Source organism: Salmo salar, chromosome ssa12, assembly GCF_905237065.1.
Source record: "Salmo salar chromosome ssa12, Ssal_v3.1, whole genome shotgun sequence".
Lineage (NCBI taxonomy): Eukaryota > Metazoa > Chordata > Actinopteri > Salmoniformes > Salmonidae > Salmo > Salmo salar.
Window position 1 is genome coordinate 19,099,380 of NC_059453.1, and position 20,210 is coordinate 19,119,589.

Sequence of the window (20,210 nt, forward strand, 5' to 3'; positions counted from 1 at the left end):
GTGACAGTAATCTCCCCTTCCTTCTTCACTCCAAAAACGACATCCTCCTCTTTCACAGTAACATCCTCCTCCTCTTTCACTCTGAACGCGTCTTCCTCTTCTTTCACTGTAACGTCTTTCTCTTCTTTTTTAACTGTGACATCCTCCTCTTCCTTCTCCTCTTTCACGACAATGTACAGCCCCAGAGCTTCTTTCTCCGTCCAGCCGACGTCCTCTTCTTTAACAGGAGGGGAGTAGTTTAGGGAGCTCATGTTCGGATATGTTAGCTAGCTAGCTATCATTAGCGACTAAGCTAGTGCTAACTTAACCAGCCAGCTACTATAGCTGACTAATACAAAATAACGTAATATTACATGAAATGGGTTAACAAGAAGATACGACAGAAGTGTGTCTAAAACACAGCAGCTAATATACACCGAAAGCGTATAAATAGCTTGAATCCGTCGGCTATGTTGGCTAGCAAGCTACCGAGGTGGTTGACTAGCTGTTTATGAAGAACCGTCCACTAGATTATACGTCACGCTAGCAGCATCGCCTGAAAGACGCACATCGCCGTCTGCTGACTGGAGTGGGAAACGCAGTTGAGGAAATATTTTATTTTCAGACAAAGATTATTTTAAATGAATTTAATTAAATAATACCATTATTTGAGACATACAAAGACAGGAATGTGTTGATTGATTAGTGCGAATAAAAAAATGTTTAACAGCATATGTAAGGCAGTTTCATTAAGTCATACTACATCTAAATTGGCAGCTAGCTACTGTAGGTCTATACTGCTCGTACAAGGTGTAACAATACATCATGTAGATGTATATAATGAACAGACTAGGTCTGTACTGCTCCTACATGGTGCAACAATACATCATGTGGGGCTTTAAGGCAATGCTGCTAGTGTGACGTATAATCTAGTGGACGGAATGCTTCTTTCAACAGTATTAACAGTCAGCCACCTCCGTAGCTTGCTAGCCAAAATTGCCGAACCAATTAAGCTCTTTAGACGCTTTAGTGTATATTAGCCACTGTGTTTTAAACCCACTTCTGTCGTCTAGTTAGTTATGCGTTTTAATTTCATATTTACGGTGTTGTTGTTATTAGTCAGCTAGCGGACTGGTTAAGTTAGCATTAGCCTAGCTAGATAGCATCCCCGACCATGAGTTCACTAAGCTACTCTCCTCCTGCTAAAGAAGAGGTCTGCTGGACGGAGAAAGATGCTCTCGTGAAAGAGGAGGAGGAAGAGGAGGCTGTTACAATAAAAAAAGAAGTAGAGGGTGAGGCTGTTACAGTGAAAGAAGAAGAGAAAGACGTTTCAGTGAAAGAAGAGGAAGACCCGTTCAAAGTGAAAGAGGAAGAGGACGTTACTGTGAAAGAAGAGGAGGAAGTGAAAGAGGAGGAGGAGGGGGAGATGACTGTCACATTGGAAGAAGAGGAGGAGGAAACTGGATATCTGGGCCAGGTTTCCCAAGGGCATGTTAAGGCATCCAATGGTTCTAACGGTGAACGGACCCTGATTAACACTAGTAAGTACTGTCTTAAAAACAGGCACAAACTCTGCAGTTGTTGAGCTGATGTGTGGTGTTAAAGGGGAAATATGCAATAGCTACATCCATATTTAGACTTTTTTAATTGTTAATTTATAGCCATTGATTCTTGAAGAATATAACACATGCCTCATGAGCTTAGTTTAACTGTTGTACCCCATCAGAACCCCAAAGAAGCTTTTTTACTCCAATGTTTAGAAACAATGTAAATCAACACTGTATAGCCTCAACATGGTTAAAACTATAATGCTGATATCATGGATGGTCAGTCCTTGCATCCGTAGGTCTGTCTATGAATTTGAGAGTAGTTACATTTCTCCAGCCCCATCATCATCTTATTACCTAAACAGTGGTGGAATTACAGCTTTGTTATTGTTTGAACTGCAGATTGGTTGGTTGATTGTGTGTCTTTTTTAAAGGGGAACCCTAGGATTTAAACAGCAACAAAATGTCAGCCCTGAGACTTGGTTTGGTAAACAGCTGAGGGATGGGGGCTAGAGAAATGTAACCACTCTCACATTCATAGAGAAAGCTATTGTAGCAAACGTAACCCAAAACCTAGCGACCTCGTCAAGAAGTTCAGACATCTTGGTGTAACAGTTATAAGGTGTTGGCTTGACAGTCGCTGGACCTGAGTCCAGCTCAGGGCTACCCCCTGAATTGACTACACTATAAATACAAGGACTGGCCATCCATAAGGTCAAAATGATAGTTTTAACAAGATTTCAAGGCTATACAGTGCTTGTTTACTAACAGTGGCATTATACGAGCTTATGTTTTTGTTTCTGGTGGGGTAATACAGTTGAAACATTTGAGGTGTTTATATGTTATATTCTTCAAGGATCAATGGTTATACAGTAAATGGGTCTTTCTATACCTGCCAGTGTAGATTTCCTTAGGGGGTCAAATTTGTTAGAGCTGTTGATAAGTCATTAGCTGTTTTAGAGTACTCATACTAACTGTACTATTTGTGACGTGAATTGAGTATATAGCATGCTTATTGGTTATAGTATGATGCAGTTAGTATGCCAAAAGTTCCCGGATGTCGTACTAAATTCGCCAAAATATGACGTATACACGCAGTACTTTAGGACCCATAATGAAATTCTTCAGGAAATGGGCGTGGCTTCACATCGTTTTCAGATTTGAAGAAAATGGCGTAAAATATTCAGCCGAAGTCCAACGAGAGCCGATACAAATTCATTCCTTTAACTGATTATGACAAATGTTAAGAAAATGTTGAACAATGTAATAAAGTAATGACTTTTCAAATAAGTTACCTTACACGTTATTTTGGCAGACAATTTGTTAGCATGTTATTACAGCAGTATGTACTGGAATTTTAACTAAAATTCGCTCTGGCTATCTACTCTGATTTCAGAGCACTCTCGTCTGAGTGAACCAGAGTGCAGAATAATGAATTTACTAGCCCTCAACACCCGTTGAATATGTCCAGGTGTCAGTAAACGTAGGCAAAAAAAGCATAATTTAAATGTTTTCCAGCAGCACAGTTACAGTCACTCTGGATAACATGAAAACTGCCTAACCAGCTCTGCTAGGGCGAGTAAAATGGTCAGAGTCTCATTTGTGTCTGGAAGTAGCTAGCAAGCTAAGGTCAGAACGGTCAAATCAACCCAACTCCTCGGCCGGAGCGTTGTTGAAGGAATTTAATATCTTGATGATAATAATCAATAATCAATTCGCCTTGACTAATGCCCAAGGTTTGTAAGACAATGGGTTAAAATAATTAGGCAAGGACTCAGCTTTCTGCAAAAGGTTTCTGTAGCTTTATTCAGAGAATGTTCTGCCGTCAGGATAACAAAACAGTCATTATATAGTTCTTGCTAACTTATGCACATGCATTTACACACAATCCGTTGGTGACCTGCAACCCCCATAAACTTCTCACACTGTTTATCACCTTCTGGCTCAGCCTGTTCCTTTCCTTCAAGGTTAGGAACTCTCTGAAGTTTTACTCCCTTGACCATCTGCTTCTGTAGCTATACTAATTGCATACACACATTTCTTTCCCTCTCCAGTGGTTCCTGGACTTTCCGGAACTAATCAGACCAATCGATCCCTACATTGATCATTACATTGATTATTCATTAACCATGCTGTATGACTAATATTTCATCATGGTTTATTGATTCATTTACCTTTATTAGATAATTCTCTTATCAATTCCACCCTTAAATGATTCACTAATTCACCATGATGATCACATGCTATAAGTAATCACTAATAATCACACGCTATATGGAAATACAATAATCACACACTATATGGAAATACAATAATCATGCGCTATATGGAAATACATAATTGTGAAATCACACGCTATATGGAATTTAATTGTGATACAAGGATTAAACAAAACCAATACATTAATTATACCTCCTATACCCATCAATGACAGTCCTAGGCCTCTTTCCAATTATGACACTTCGATTCAGGATTTTCATCATCATTTTCATTAAAGGAACAGTCTATCAAAACGTTGAAAATTCTTTCATCAAACATTGGCTCCTCGTTATTGAAAGAGACGGAGCCATCTTCCTGGCCTGGAGGCCCGCATTCGCCATCCCACTGATCGGAGCTCGGAATTCGTCCATATCTCACCATCTGCTGCGTCATCGATCTCTCTAGAGTCCTGGTGATTAAACCTCTCATACATGGGACGAGACAACATCCACACAACACAAACACACTCATACAGGTGAAAGCAGCCCATAATACAGTTCTTACAACACTTTACCATTTCCCAAACATGGGATGTGTTATCAGGAATGTACGTGCAGCAATGAACCTAATCATTCTACCTACACTGCCCTCTTCTGCCAATAACATATCGAGAGTCAGTCTATTTTACCAGGTCATGAGGGGGGTGGCGGATAATTGGTCAGAGAACCTCTTTACTGCATCCCTGTTTTCATTCATGAATCTCTGTTGATTATTAAAGATGTCATTAATCCAATCCACATTTCTATTTATTGTCAACCACCAAAATAATGTAGTGTTAAAGCCTTCACATATTTGATTCATAGCTTTGTATTCATCTGGAACTTCCCTGAGGATGCCAATAGCATCCCTCTAGACAAAACCACTCCCATCCTGGTCAAAACTCCTCCTGTGCCTACTTTAGCCTCCTATAACTGGCCTCTGATGACTAACTCGAACTGGTTGGACCAATAACCCCAGGGCGCAAGTTCCTAACCACCCTTTGTGGTAATTTCTGTCGTATGCGTCCTTTACTGGTACTAGCCCACCCTTCATCAGTTATAGGTGCTGTGAGGTTAAATTTTTTTTATTCATCTTTCAAACCTAAGTCAGTCACATTAACGATTACTTTCAGCCATTAAAATCATCTTAGTTCTTGGTGCCATTCTTGTATCTATAACACTGGTATTCATCCGGAATTTAGGTGAACCGAGGTGGGTTGGCTGAGTACTTCAATCTGGCCAACCCCAATTCCTGTACAGTTGTCTGCTTCCCCAGGAAATTGTTTAATGTTTACCTTAAATTCTACATCTTGATCTTCTTTGATTCCTTATTCTGTATGTCATTCATCAGTGTATTATATAGTTTATCTTCTACTTCTTCTCAATGACAACGGTGTCCTATGATTAGTACCGGAAGGTGGTGGATCTGAATGTATCAGAAAGGTTACCAAAACTATGATGCAGCTTAGAGTCTCTACTCTTCCCAAAAACCGCCAACCCTCTCCTGCCCTTAGTCTCTCTGCTAGGTACCACCCCATACTCACACCTCTAGGAGCACACACAGTGATGAACGGTCGGGATAGGAAATCTTCGTTAAGCTTGTCATATGATGAACTTCAACTTAAATACTAGATCTTGCTGTGGGACAGTTTTTTGTATTCAGATCCCTGAAATGCACTCTAACTACGTAACATTTAGTGACTCCTTATATTACACTGGGAAAACAGGTTTCATGGGCACAGAAATCCAAAATCATTTCAGAGTTTGCAAAATCCAATGTTTCTGATTCACGTTAACTTTATAGACAACACCCAAATGGATACTGTCATTAACGCAGTTATATAATAATTACACATAATTCTTAATACTGTAGCTGTTTTGTTAGTCACATGTTCAACTATCATCAGCTGATCCAGGAAATCATTTTCTGAATGACAGTCAAATGACAAACATCACGACATGCAACAACAACCAAAGTGCTTCTTCATTCATTACTCTGGTAAAGACAGTTATGCTGTGCTCCACGTTGGATTCAACATCCCTAACAAATTGATGTTTATAATGTGTTGTTGTCTGCTTGATTTACAGTAGGGTCTCATTAGTCTGTTTGACACGGAGATACTTAGCTCATGTGTAGAGAACTGTTCCTTGATGGATAGGCTATTGTACAATACACAGAGATATTTTCCTTTATTCAGGACATTTAGAATGACAACACATTACAGAGTAGTCTAGTAGGATTATTCACAAAATTATCTGGTGGTTAGGTTATGAAATGTCACGACAAAGACATTTTAGTTTCCATGTTTCACCTGAAATATTAAATGATTTATAGTCCTATATCTAAGTTGTTGTTTGGTGAAGTTATGGGTCCTACAGTAGGTCTATGTTATTGTTAGGTGAAGTGGGTCGGAAGGTAGCCTTGTGGTTAAAGTGTTGGGCCAGTAACCGAGAGGTTGCCAGATCGAATCCCCGAGCTGACAAGGTAAAAATGTGTTGTTCTGCCCCTGAGCAAGGCAGTTAACCACTGTTATGTCAAGTTATGGGTCCAACAGTAGGTTTATGTTGTTGTTAGGTGAAGTTATGGGTCCTACAGTCAGTCTATGTTATTGTTAGGTGAAGTTATGGGTCCTACAGTAGGTCTATGTTGTTGTTAGGTGAAGTTATGGGTACTACAGTAGGTCTATGTTATTGTTAGGTGAAGTTATGGGCCAATTGGTTAAAAACTTAGTGTACAAACCCTTATTGTCAGGCTGATGGCAAAGCTAGACAAAGAGCATTTTTCTAGTTGAAGTGTTTAAGTATAAAGCAGTGGATTTATGGCAATAACACAAACATATTAAGCAGGTGATTCAAGCGAGCCTTCCAATTATAATCCAAAGGTAATGTGAAATGCACTCATAAGCAACCTGGAAATGGAAGCTATTTTTGCTGTCAGCCTATGAGAACTCCCCTGAGCTTTCCCCATGATGGTGAATTAGTAAATAGACAGTGCTGAATGTGAGTTTCCTTGAGTAGCACTACTGATTTTGTGCTGATATTGTGCTGTAATATTCAGAATACATTGTGAAAAACTCAAATCTTTGCTCACCATTTTTGCTCCAGGCAGATATATACTACATCCATAACTAGTGGTTTCTTTATTACCAGATATACTACATCCATAACTAGTGGTTTCCTCATTACCAGATATACTACATCCATAACTAGTGGTTTCCTCATTACCAGATATACTACATCCATAACTAGTGGTTTCCTCTGTCGTGTCTTTGGCATCATTAAAACGGAAGACATGTTTATCAAATAACTCTCTGTAATTATTATTACGCGATTAAACTGATTAATCGTGTAACTGTAATTAACTAGGAGGTCGGGGCACCAAGGAAAATATTCAGATTACAAAGTAATAATTTTCCTAATATAACTTTCCGATATCATAATATCTGATCTATTAGTCTTCGGATTAATAATGTATTCTTTACCTCGTCAGTCTCATTACAAACGTCGTAAATTGTTGGTTATCTGCACGAACCCAGTCTTCACTATGAGTCATCCATACATCATCCATACATCAATTGTCTTAAAATCATTTATTTACTAACTAAGGAATTCACAGAAATGCATAACAAACAGATATGGTTACAAGGAAATGATAGGAGAATGTGCCCTAGTGGGCTAAACCGGCATGGCGGCTTGTTAAACAAAAGAGTTGATAATTATAACAATTGATATGCTAATCCTTTGCACATGAACGCTCACTCATTCGGGAACAATTGCAATCAATATATATATTTACGCTCAGTGTCTCATCGGGATCTTTGTTGAAAAGTTTGTTTCTGTTGGAGAGTTTTGTCCTCGCGTTCTCTCTCTCTCTCTCTTGGTTAGAATGGATATTTCAAAGTGACATTCATTAATGTTGTTATAGGACAGATGTTTCGTCGGTCTTCGCGTTCAATGATACCGAATTCCTAGCTGCAGACTAGTAATTAATATCAAAGACTTGTTATTATTCTGTCGGTATCAATAGTCTAAGAGTTTAACCACATGGTATGGTTAAAGTTCAGAACAAGGAATGCATGGTCAAACCTTGGCCCTCTCGTTATCGAGGTAAGCTGGTCTCCAACCTTTAGCCACTCGTAATGGAGATAAGCTCGGTCTGCTGATAGAAAAGGCTGTCTCATGACGCCAGGTCCCGTCTGTTCATGGGGGCGTGCCGATGACTTGGTGAAACTTTAAACAGAAATACAATTCTCTCACATTAACATCTTACAACCATCCCAACATATTCCAAATAGCTTTATCCTTATTCATTAATTTTTATACAACCATTAGATGTAAGTCTCACAACTGAGGCTATTATATAAACATGATTATGGTAATATGGCCATATTGTCTCTCATGAGTTTCACAAAATTGTACCAAACGGGCCAGTTTGTAGCTGGATTCTTCACCGATCTTTTATACCTTCTCCAGAACATAAATGTCGTTCGGTTCTCCAATCCTGTGAGGTGGAAGAACTCCTTGGTTCTTTCTATGAAACCCACTCTCTCTTTATACTGTGGCCATGAGACAGGACATTTTCTTAGGAATTTACGACCGCTCTCACAGAGCCTGTGTGGGGGAGACAGAGGTAGGGGGATGGTGCATAGAAAACCCAGTAACTTAGGCAGATGTTAACAACGCACACACACTCATGAAATATATATAATTACATTCATTCCCCAATGAGCGGCGTTGTGGTACTAAGTGATGGTTGTATGGGGACTTTGTTTATGGCTCTATCACTTCCTAAGTGTCAAAGGAACTGAACCGAAAAGGAATGAAAGCATAAACAAAAGATATACAAAATATAGTTCTCACACAAAATCATCTAATTGGACTGTATTCTATATACGTCCAATGTTCTGGCAAAATGATTATCATGGCATTGTCTCTAATGCCATATCTAGGGTTTTCCTACTTGGTGTGTTGTGTTGCTTAGACACTATCCTACGTTGATAACTATATGATAAGTCTACAGCTGTAATGCACTAGTTTTGGGCAGTCGACAGGGATTACCTATGGACTTTTGGGAAGAAAACTGGTGAGTGCTGTAGAGTCAAAGGCCTAGAAGTAAATGTTCAACTTTACTAAGGCTGGTATTTTGCTTGGACCCTTAAGTGATCGTAGCATAAATCCTAATTGGATGTTCCGTTGTGCATGTGCATTTATGCTTACACAAGCACGCATGTCAAGGGAAGAAAACCAAGTATCCTAGCAGATTACAACTTGTTCAGAATGAGTCTGACGTAGTCAGGTAATTTTCAGGTCAATGCCTGGAGGTCAGTCAGAATTGGTGTCAAGGGAGTCTGTAGTAGTTTTTCTACAAGTCACTGTGTCTTCCACTATTGTAGTGGCGATAGGTATGAAGTCTATTTCATAGCTATGTTATCCACGGAGGAGCTAACCTCACGACGGAAGTACTCTTTTTAAGTATTGGACCAGTCGTACGTGGTGTGATCATCGTTCATGACTTTTAATAATTTTCCTCCTGAATGGAGGGTCCCATTTATTAGTGACGTGTGTTAACCATTGGAAGAGTGCACTGGAGATTCCCCTCCGCGTGTTGCACTCTGAGTGACTTCTATGTGGCTGTTGTCAAGGGTAATTTGATTGGTTAGGTCTCTAACCTTCTTACTGATTGTAGCTGGACTGACTGTTGCTGGTATTGGTACTGGTACTCAAGGGGACCAGTTATCCTACTGATTTATTCTGAAATATTATACTACCGGAACACATGATTGGAGCATTTTACTAGTTGTATTGTAGTTGAACCTACACATGGCAAGGAATGATTATTGTTGCCATTTGTTTTGGAGGTGGACAAGTCCACTGGACTTCCTTTTCGACCAGTGTGGTACACCTCAGTACTATCTTAGATGTGTTCTAAGATAATCCCCATCTAGGGGCCTGTCTGCTCCTCACTGTTCTCATAGGGGAGTTTACAACTAGATTTGATTTATGCTCTGGCGGCCTCGTACGGTGTTGTCCGTAGTCTCGACCCCCCCCACCGGCCTCGATGAGGCTCATCATGGGTCTGGGCTACTATTCCCCCCCCTTTGTGACCCCCCCCACCAGCAGGTGGTGTTGGTTTCCGAGGCGCAAACGAAAAGATCGGACCCTATGTATGAGTTTTTTATGAGAATGGTTGTAACCTTTCAACCAAATCTCCTGGTGTTTGTGCTTCAAAACGCTCAGTGGCTGTCGAGGCATGTCAGTCACCACCGCGTCCGCGTGTGGCAACCTCTTCAGTACCTGCGAACTGAGACGAGGATATCGGTCTGTGATATCGCAAAGTGTTTCACCAGTGGGAGTCATCGGGTCAGTTGCTGGACTGACACCATTAGTGTAATTGTAAGGGTTGACAGTCCCCAACAAAGAGGAAGGTGTATCATCGGAAGCAGAATATACTGTGCACATCGATGTTTTTCTTGCTGAGACGGCTGCAGTGCTTGCGGAAGTGCCCGAAGGGCAAGAGAAGTTCATCTCAACTATCGTATTGCACGACTGCAAGGAGGAGGGAAGTTGCTTATTAACAGACAGCTGGCTCGAAATCATGAAAAGAATGGTCAATCCAGTTGGCTGATGGAATGTGTCGAGATATCGTAATATCTCCTTGGATCGGATTCTGCACCAAGAGGTTTCTAAACGTCTTTTTCCCAAGGGGTGCTTTCGACAGATACCCCTCGTGAATGACTGCGTTGCAGCTAGCGTTAGGGGAAGACAGTGTGGTCAGTGGAGAAGGCACTGTGGCCTGTGACCATACCTGGTTGGTTTTCCAATCCATCAATGGGAGTAATCGATCCATCAAGTCTGCTCCAAGTAGCAGGGGTACAGTTTCGAGGCTGGTAACATACACAGGGTGAACGAGCGATACGTCCTTGAAGTGTAGTTTCAGCATGACTCTCAATGTGAGAGGCGAGGTAGTCTGAGTGACCCCTCAAAGTGTAGTGTCACATCGTTCCACTGTTAACCAACGTTTAATTGGCTTCAAAGCCCTTTTGAGATCATCGAACAATGTTTGAGAGATGAGTGATATTGTCTCACCCGAATCAATTAGCGCATGACAAGTTAAGCAGTCCTCCAGGACTGTTTCCAGGTATGGCCGTTTAGATTCGTGGTTAGTGGACATATTCCCCACAAAGTGGAGTGGTCGTTCGCAACGACGTGATGTGCCATTTCTGTTCAAGGTGGAAGCAGATTGACTTTTCCGATTTTGAGTGGGCTTGGCTTTAACGAAGCATTTGACCTTTTTCTTCGCAACCTTTGTATCAGAGTCTGTAGACAAAGCCCGGGGGCTTGTTTCTTGATCAAGCGGGCCCTGGATAGGGTCTTGAATGAGAGCGGGAGAAATTTGAACTTTAACGTCCTTGCTATGTGTGTTAATTCCTGCGGACCTGGTGTTCGGTAATTCCCCGTCTAGTCCTTGTGACTTCTCTTTTACCCTTTTCTCAAATTGTTCTCGCTTTAGTTCTTCCTGTAGTGGGACTTCTGGAGAACATTGGTCTACGTTTTGATCGTCCTTCAACCCTTTGTTACCCTTGTGCTCTGACACTGTTTGTGGGTTGGGTGCAGGAACGTAGCGAAAAAGTCAATTGTAGCGGTAGTCATGTTGATGGCAACATAATTTAGTTATTTCGACCGCGGAGGTTATTGGAATCATGGTTTCGTGGTAGAAACTGTTGTTGTGCGTCATCTCTCAACGCTCCAATACCTGATAATGCATCCTCTAACTGGAGTGAGTGCTCCTGGTCAAACTTCAAAACCGAGTGGTCAGGGCTCTTAGCGTTGTGAACTTTTGATGCCTCAAAAGCTGTGCTTGCAAGCTCTCTGAGTTGTAGGATAGGCAAGCCAACGTGGGCAGCAGGGCCCAAGTAGGTAATGAAGGTAGGATACATGTTTGACAGAAACATTTGTTTGAATGGTAACAGCTCGTCCATTCCTGTTTCAATGAGTAGGCCAAAGTAAGCTGAACGGAGCCTATGATAGTAAGCTTGTGGATGTTCGTTCCGAGCTTGTTTGACGGTGTTAGACAGTGAGCTATCGTGTTTGCGAGTCGCAGAACCACTGAATTCTAATTTCAAAGCTGTGGTAAGTTTAGCGTAGTAATTTAGCACGTGTTGCTGTTGTAGACGAATGAACCTTGTCACGTGTCTATTCGACGTTCGCTTCAACAGGTAAACCCTGTCAGAACCCATAGCGATCGGGTAGCCATCCAACGCGTCCTCTGTCAGCTAGGAACGTCTCAGTATCGTTTCGCTGACCTGGAACGGGGTCAAAGTTTGTCAAGGTATTCCGCGCCAAGCGGGCAGAGAGGGTTGGCTTCATCCTGTGGAGAGATTGGGGCCAAAAGGAGAAGCCAAGCCTTTTTGTTGTTGGCCAAGAGGCGCCATATTACTCAGTGCCGAAGGGCCAAGAGGAGAAGACTGAGGGACACATGAGGGAGGCAAGGTCTGAAACCTATCGTCTTTACTCCTTTGAGTACAGGGCTCCAGTTGCTTGGGTGGGTAGTCGCGCTGTAGAGCGTGACCATTCTGGATTTCCTCCAGATGGTACCTAAGGGTGGTATTCTGCTGCATTGCAGAGTCCACTTGAGTGTTTAGAGTACCGATTTTTGACACGTGAGTGTCACACCTGCTCCTTTCGGTCTCAAACTTATCTGTCATGGTTTGCAGATAGAGGTCTTGAGTACGGAGTGAGAGATTCAGTGATGAGATTTCCTCCGCTTGCTTAGAAATCAATATTTCCATCTTCATCACCTGAGTTCTCTCATCATTCATTTGGTCAGCGACTTCAATAAGTTCTGCTGATTTGTCATCCAACTTTGTCATTGTGTTCATTAACTGATCTTCTTTGGTCTGCAGTGCTTTGAGTAGAACCGTGTTACTTTGAGTAACGTTCAACAAAACTGCATGCATGTTATCAAGTTGAGCGCTCCTGTTTGTAGATAACTCTTCAGATTTATCTAGTTTGGCGTGGACATCATCGTATTTAGTTTTGGCTATATCGAGTTGTTCCTGTAGCATATGATTTTGTTCCTGTAGAAGATGATTTTGTTGAAGAGCTTGTGCTTGTTCATCGTCATACGTTTTTGCAATTACATTTAATTGTTCAGTTTTCAAACGCAGTTCCATAGCTAGCAGAATTTTTCCCTTTTCTGCATTTGTCATTGGTTTCCCGGTTCTCTCCACCTGTCCCTTTATGTCTACCGTTACCTGCTCGTGCTTCAGCTGTGCACTGCGGTATTGGACAGATGCCAATCTCGGATGGCAAGACATCAGGGCTAGACTGGAGAGAACCTTTACGAGGCCTGCGCCCGATGGTTGATTTTGGAAAGCGTTGTCTGCTTTTCCACTAATGGCATAATTAGGGTTGGTATCGCTGCTGAGGTCAGAGATCAATCCATTTACGGGTGGAGGTTCACTAATTAGCGGGCGAGTGGGGACTACCCCCTCTGATAGCTTGCACATTATTAGAACATTTGAAAGGAAAAATGTTTTTCCTAGTTTTCCAAAATTTGGTTTTGGAATGTTGGGAGCTGCAAAGACAATTTTAATCTATTTATAGACGTTAATGACCCATCAGTACTGTACAGTACTGTGGGAGTTGGACGTGAATGAATTTGCAAAAGCAAATTTAATTAATCAATGATAATGATTAATCATACCTGGATAGGCTATCTGGGAATTAAACGTTAAATTAACCTGGGAAGTTGGTTCATATAGGTTACTATTGCAAAGTTTAAGATGTCTCATTTAATTGGAAGAACCTAGAAAGGTATGTTCGACAATTTAAATAAATAAATTGAATGAGACAATGATACCCAAGCAATTGAGATTGCTGGATTATCATAAAAGTAATGTAGTTTAATTCACCACTATGGTATATTTCCCCTAGGGCCGAAGCCACATGGGATTCACTCCCGTCAGTAATGGGTTTTACTGAATGTGCTTTGCTAAAGCAGATTTTACTGATTAATCTATTTATGATAAATCAAACCTGTATAGGCTATCTGGGAATTAACTTTCAGTTAACCTGAGAGCTTTGCTTCTTCTAAGTTAAATGTGGAAAAAGTTAATCTTGTCTCATTGTAGATGCCTAATCAATTTGGATATTATTTAAAAGATCCGCTTGAAAAGGTAAATCTGGCAATTTCACTTGTTAGTTAAATTGAACGAGACGTCGATATCCAGTCAATTGCGATTGGCTGGATATCTTACCATGATCCACGTTTGGATTTCCCCTACTTTTCCCAAAAGATGTACTGGCGATTCTTCACCACCAGTGATGCAGAATGCTGAAATCAAACGGAAGTACAAAGGGCGGGACTTCCGTCGCGCCAGGCGGAGGAATTTAAACGGGGCACAGGAAGAGGAAATAATTTCCCCTTTGTTTAGCTTAGCATCAAGTGCAAGCTATTCCTACTTTGTTCAGAAATCTCACTTCCAAGCACAAAAATAGGGTCCTCTCACAATGGAAAGGGTGGGTTTACTAGTGACGTCTCACATTAACCCATTCGGCATACTTTGCTAGCGTTTATGTTGACCGGAGCGACACGGTACATAAATACAGATACGCATGTGGTCTGCCCACACTGTCTTAGTGCAGTAGGGGAATAGTTCGTCTCGGTCACCGAACAAATATCTACTAATTTCTAACCTTACTGGCTCTATGCCCTTGCTCTAGAAGTTAATATTGACCGACAGAAATAGTACCGTTTGGCCTAACGGACTAAATCTGGAATTTATCCCTCATTGCTATCGACATACGACCAGATCCACTCTTCAAAATAGCTTGTTCCAATGGGAATACACACACAACCAATTTGTATAGATAGCAGCCTGTGTACAATTCTGTTTTCACAATTGATATATAGAATTCCACAGCAAAGTCCAATTCTATCTTAGATTCCTCGCACGGGGGCATCATAAATGTATATTATCAAAATGACCCAAACGTGCGTCCTTGTTTTAGAGTCCTCACAGGGGGCGCCATAAATGTTGTGTCTTTGGCATCATTAAAATGGAAGTCATGTTTATCAAATAACTCTCTGTAATTATTATTACGCGATTAAACTAATTAATTGTGTAACTGTAATTAACTAGGAGGTCGGGTCAACAAGGAAAATATTCAGATTACAAAGTTATAATTTTCCTAATATAACTTTCAGATATCATAATATCTGATCTATTAGTCTTCGGATTAATGATGTATTCTTTACCTCGTCAGTCTCATTCCAAACGTCGTAAATTGTTGGTTATCTGCACGAACCCAGTCTTCACTATGAGTCATCCATACATCAATTGTCTTAAAATCATTTATTTACTAACTAAGTAATTCACAGAAATGCATAACAAACAGATATGGTTACAAGGAAATGATAGGAGAATGTGCCCTAGTGGGCTAAACCAGCATGGTGGCTTGTTAGACAAAAGAGTTGATAATTATAGCAATTGATATGCTAAACCTTTGCACATGAACGCTCACTCATTCGGGAACAATTGCAATCAATATATATATTTACGCTGAGTGTGTCGTCGGGATCTTTGTTGAAAAGTTTGTTTCTGTTAGTGTGTTTTGTCCTCGCGTTCTCTCTCTGTCTCTCTCTCGGTTAGAATGGATATTTCAAAGTGACATTCATTATTGTCGTTATAGGACAGATGTTTCGTCGGTCTTCGCGTTCAATGATACCGAATTCCTAGCTGCAGACTAGTAATTAATATCAAAGACTTGTTATTATTCTGTCGGTATCAATAGTCAAAGAGTTTAACCTGTTTAGGATAGGGGGCAGTATTGACACGGCTGGATAAAAAACATACCCGATTTAATCTGGTTACCACTCCTGCCCAGTAACTAGAATATGCATATACTTATTGGCCTATGGATAGAAAACACCCCAAATTTTCTAAAACTGTTTGAATGGTGTCTGTGAGTATAACAGAACTCAAATGGCAGGTCAAAACCTGAGAGATTCCTTTACAGGAAGTGGCCTGTCTGACCATTTATTGTCTTTCTTTGACATCTCATTCAATTACAAAGGATCTCTGCGGTAACGTGACACTTCTCACGGCTCCAATAGGCTCTCAGAGCCCGGGAAAAACCTGAATGTCGTCATTTCAGCCCCAGGCTGAAACACATTATCGCCTTTCTCAAGTGGCCGGTCAAGGGACTGTGGGCTTAGGCGTGTGCACTGGCCGCCCCCGTCTTTGTGTTTTTTCCTCTGTTTGCCGAAAAGGAGATTCCCGGTCGGAATATTATCGCTTTTTTACGAGATAAATTGCATAAAAATTGATTTTAAACAGCGGTTGACATGCTTCGAAGTACGGTAATGGAATATTTAGAATTTTTTTGTCACGAAATGCGCCATGCGCACGACCCTGATTTACCATTTCGGATAGTTTCTGGAACGCACGAACAAAACGCCGCTATTCGGATATAACGATGGATTATTTTGGACCAAACCAACATTTGTTATTGAAGTAGCAGTCCTGGGAGTGCATTCTGACGAAGACAACAAAAGGTAATCAAACTTTTGTAATAGTAAATCTGATTTTGGTGAAGGCTAAACTTGCCGGGTGTCTAAATAGCTAGCCCGTGATGGCTGGGCTATGTACTTAGAATATTGCAAAATGTGCTTTCGGACATATCGAGTGCATAGAGGAGTTCTGTATCTATAATTCTTAAAATAATTGTTATGCTTTTTGTGAACGTTTATCGTGAGTAATTTAGTAAATTGTTAGTAAATTCCCCGGAAGTTTGCTAGTTCTGAACGTCACATGCTAATGTAAAAAGCTGTTTTTTGATATAAATATGAACTTGATTGAACAAAACATGCATGTATTGTATAACATAATGTCCTAGGTGTGTCATCTGATGAAGATCATCAAAGGTTAGTGCTGCATTTAGCTGTCTTCTGGGTTTTTGTGACATTATATGCTAGCTTGAAAAATGGGTGTCTGATTTTCTGGCTGGGTACTCTGCTGACATAATCTAATGTTTTGCTTTCGCTGTAAAGCCTTTTTGAAATCGGACAGTGTGGTTAGATAAAGGAGAGTCTTGTCTTTAAAATGCTGTGAAATAGTCATATGTTTGAAAAATTGAAGTTTTTGTATTTTTGAGGAATTTGTCATTCGCGCCACGCCTATCATTGGATATTGGAGCAGTCTAGATGTAAGAGGTTAACCATCTGTCTGACTTTGTTGTTCACACAGGACAGAGACGGGACTATCATGGATTCTCTGGGGATCCTCAACAACATCATGAAGCTGATGAGGCAGAGAGTCTCTTCAGATCAGAACACCTCAAGAAACACCAGCAGAAACCCACAGGGAAGAAATCTTACTGCAAATCTTCATCGGAACTTAAAATACACCAGCGAGTACACACAGGAGAGAAAGCTCACCACTGTTTTGATTGTGGGAAGAGTTACTCAAGATCAGATGCACTTAAAGTACACCTGAGAATTCACACTGGAGAGAAACCTTTTGGCTGTGATCAATGTGGGAAGAGTTTTACTCAACCAAACAGCCTGATAGTACACCAGCGGACACACACAGGAGAGAAACCATATGTCTGTGATCAATGTGGGAAGAAATTTACTGTGTCAAACTCCTTGATAGTGCACCAGAGAATACACACGGGAGAGAAACCTTATAGCTGTAGTCAATGTGGGAAGAGTTTTACTCAACCAAACAGCCTGAAAGTACACCAGCGGACACACACAGGAAAGAAATCTTATGGCTGTGATCAATGTGGGAAGAAATTTACTGTGTCTAACTCCTTGACAGTGCACCAGAGAATACACACAGGAAAGAATCTTCACCATTGTTCAGATTGTGGGAAAAGCTTTTCAACATCATGGTCATTGAAGGTGCACCATAGAACACACACAGGAGAGAAACCTTATGGCTGTGATCAATGTGGGAAGAAATTTACTGTGTCAAACTCCTTGATAGTGCACCAGAGAATACATACAGGAGAGAAATCTTATAGCTGTAGTCAATGTGGGAAGAGTTTTACTCAACCAGACAGCCTGATAGTACACCAGCGGACACACACAGGAGAGAAACCTTTTGGCTGTGACCAATGTGGGAAGAAATTTACTGTGTCAAGCTCCTTGATAGTGCACCAGAGAATACACACAGGAGAGAAACCTTTTATCTGTTATCAATGTGGGAAGAGTTGTACTACATCTAGCCATCTAATTGTACACCAGAGAACACACACAGGAGAGAAACCTTATAGCTGTGATCAATGTGGGAAGAGTTTTGGTACATCTGGCTGTCTGAAGACACACCAGAGAACACACACAGGAGAGAAACCTTATAGCTGTGGTAAATGTGGGAAGAGTTTTACTCACTTCAGCAGCCTGATAGTACACCAGCGGACACACACAGGAGAGAAACCTTTTAGCTGTGTTCAATGTGGGAAGAGTTTTAGTACATCTGGCTATCTGACTATACACCAGAGAACACACACAGGTGGACAAACTTTGTAGCTGTGATCAATGTGACAAGAGATTCTCCGATAAAAGACATCTCATCAAACATCAGAAAATACATACATGAAGCAGTTGTTTCATGATATCAATGAAATATCCCACTTTGCAAAATGTAATTGAAAAGATGTTGAAAATAAGACTAAGTCCGAAGATGTTTTTCTGGTCGTTTTTTTAAATTACTTGAAAACAACTTAATTTCAACATACTTGCAGCCTATACACATGGACACAGTATAATAAATTAGTCTATAATCAATTTTATTAACAATCCTACATCACCAGTATTTCTTGACAACATCCAAGTGCTAATTGTCTTTATTCCACTACTGAAGAAGCAGGTCTCAAATCACCTCATATTTCAAACATTCAGCCTGACGAAAGATACGTTTTATTATTCCATGCCTCACCATTAAGTGAATTATTGCCAATACATATTAACAAAGGGGTGTACATTTGGTTTTGATATTTCATGTTTACAATTCATGTAATATTTAGTAATCATAATTATTTATGCAACCAACTGACAATTTTTGGGTACAATTATATTGACATTGTCGCCCTGCTTTTAGAATATCAGGGTTAATTCTCAGATGTGCCAACCCAAATGTACTAGAGCATGACATTGGGGACTGGGCCCCGATCCAACAACATGCCTATCGAGTGAACCCTGAAAAGAGAGAGAAGTTCCAGTGAGGTGGAAAGTTACTACGGATATTGCAGGAGTTTCCTCTTGAAATCAGACATGTCCGTGGTAAGGACAACTTGGTTGCTGATTATCTCAAGGGTGGGCAGTCAAAAATATTTGTATTTTTGTCAGTGCGTTGCCATGGATCACAATTTATTTGAATCCACGTTTTTTCATATTGGAGATGAGTTTTGTTTGGGCTCGTTCCAAGGGGACGAGATTTCTAGAAGCTAGTGAGTTTTAGGAAGACGAGACTTCTAGAAGCTAGTGAGTTTTAGGAAGACGAGAGTTCTAGAAGCTAGTATGTTTTTCAGAAAGAAAAAGGAGAAAAAAATAAGATTGTATAAAAATATATTTAAAAATGTGTTTTTGCTTGTTTTTAATTGACAGCCAGTAGACACCATGTTTATATTGGTGAAGCATTTTAGTTGTTTTCTGTTGGTGGTGAGCAAACTTGTCCAACAAAAATATAGGATATATTTTTTGTCTTAAGGGGGAAGGTGTTACAGGCTTTGGTTTTTCCATTTATGTTTTGAGGTTGGACTTTAGAACGTATAGCTCGTTAGCACGTAGGGAGCACCGATTGGTGTCACCTCTTTAGTCAGTATGTGTTACACCTGTTCTGGCTTGTCCATCTCATTAGGGTTGAATATTGCATCCAGTTGTTAATATTTTAATCAATGGATTTTCCTTAGGATGCTCATTAGTCTTTCAGTTGTTAATCTTCTGTTTTTGTTATCCTCTTCTGTTTGTTGTGTACTAAATATTTCTGTTTATTTTCATAGTTTTTTTCCTGTGAAGCCATTGCGTTGCATCCATGTCTGAAATGTGCTATGTAAATAAACCTTTAATGACCGACAATCAACAGACTTAATTTTTTATTTTTTTTAACCTTTATTTAACTAGGCAAGTCAGTTAAGAACAAATTCTTATTTATAATGATTGCCTACCAGGGAACAATGGGTTAACTTCCTTGTTCAGGGGCAGAACAACATTTTTATGCCCTCTTGCAAAACCAATGAGCACATATTTTGGTCCATCTTAGTATGAAAAACAGTATCAATTCAGTATATCTTCCACTATGTCAAAATAGTGCATGGTATGTAAGTTTAGTATCACTTTTCAACCAATCCAGTGCATTTGTTGAAACTGAAAAGTTTTGAAATCAACAATACGTCAAGGATTCAACAACTGAAAACTGAAACAAACAATTGGATCAAACAG

The 20,210-nt window shown here is 40.4% G+C and overlaps 1 protein-coding gene across 1 annotated transcript; it reads left to right on the forward strand.

The window, feature by feature from the left end:
• Positions 1-1,404: 1,404 nt before the first annotated feature.
• On the forward strand, positions 1,405-19,023 carry LOC106564413 (zinc finger protein 271-like). The gene is made up of 2 exons (XM_014130503.2): positions 1,405-1,520; positions 17,014-19,023. The coding sequence occupies exons 1-2, from the start codon at positions 1,406-1,408 to the stop codon at positions 18,297-18,299; spliced, it is 1,401 nt and encodes a 466-aa protein (XP_013985978.2). The 5' UTR covers position 1,405; the 3' UTR covers positions 18,300-19,023.
• Positions 19,024-20,210: the final 1,187 nt, after the last annotated feature.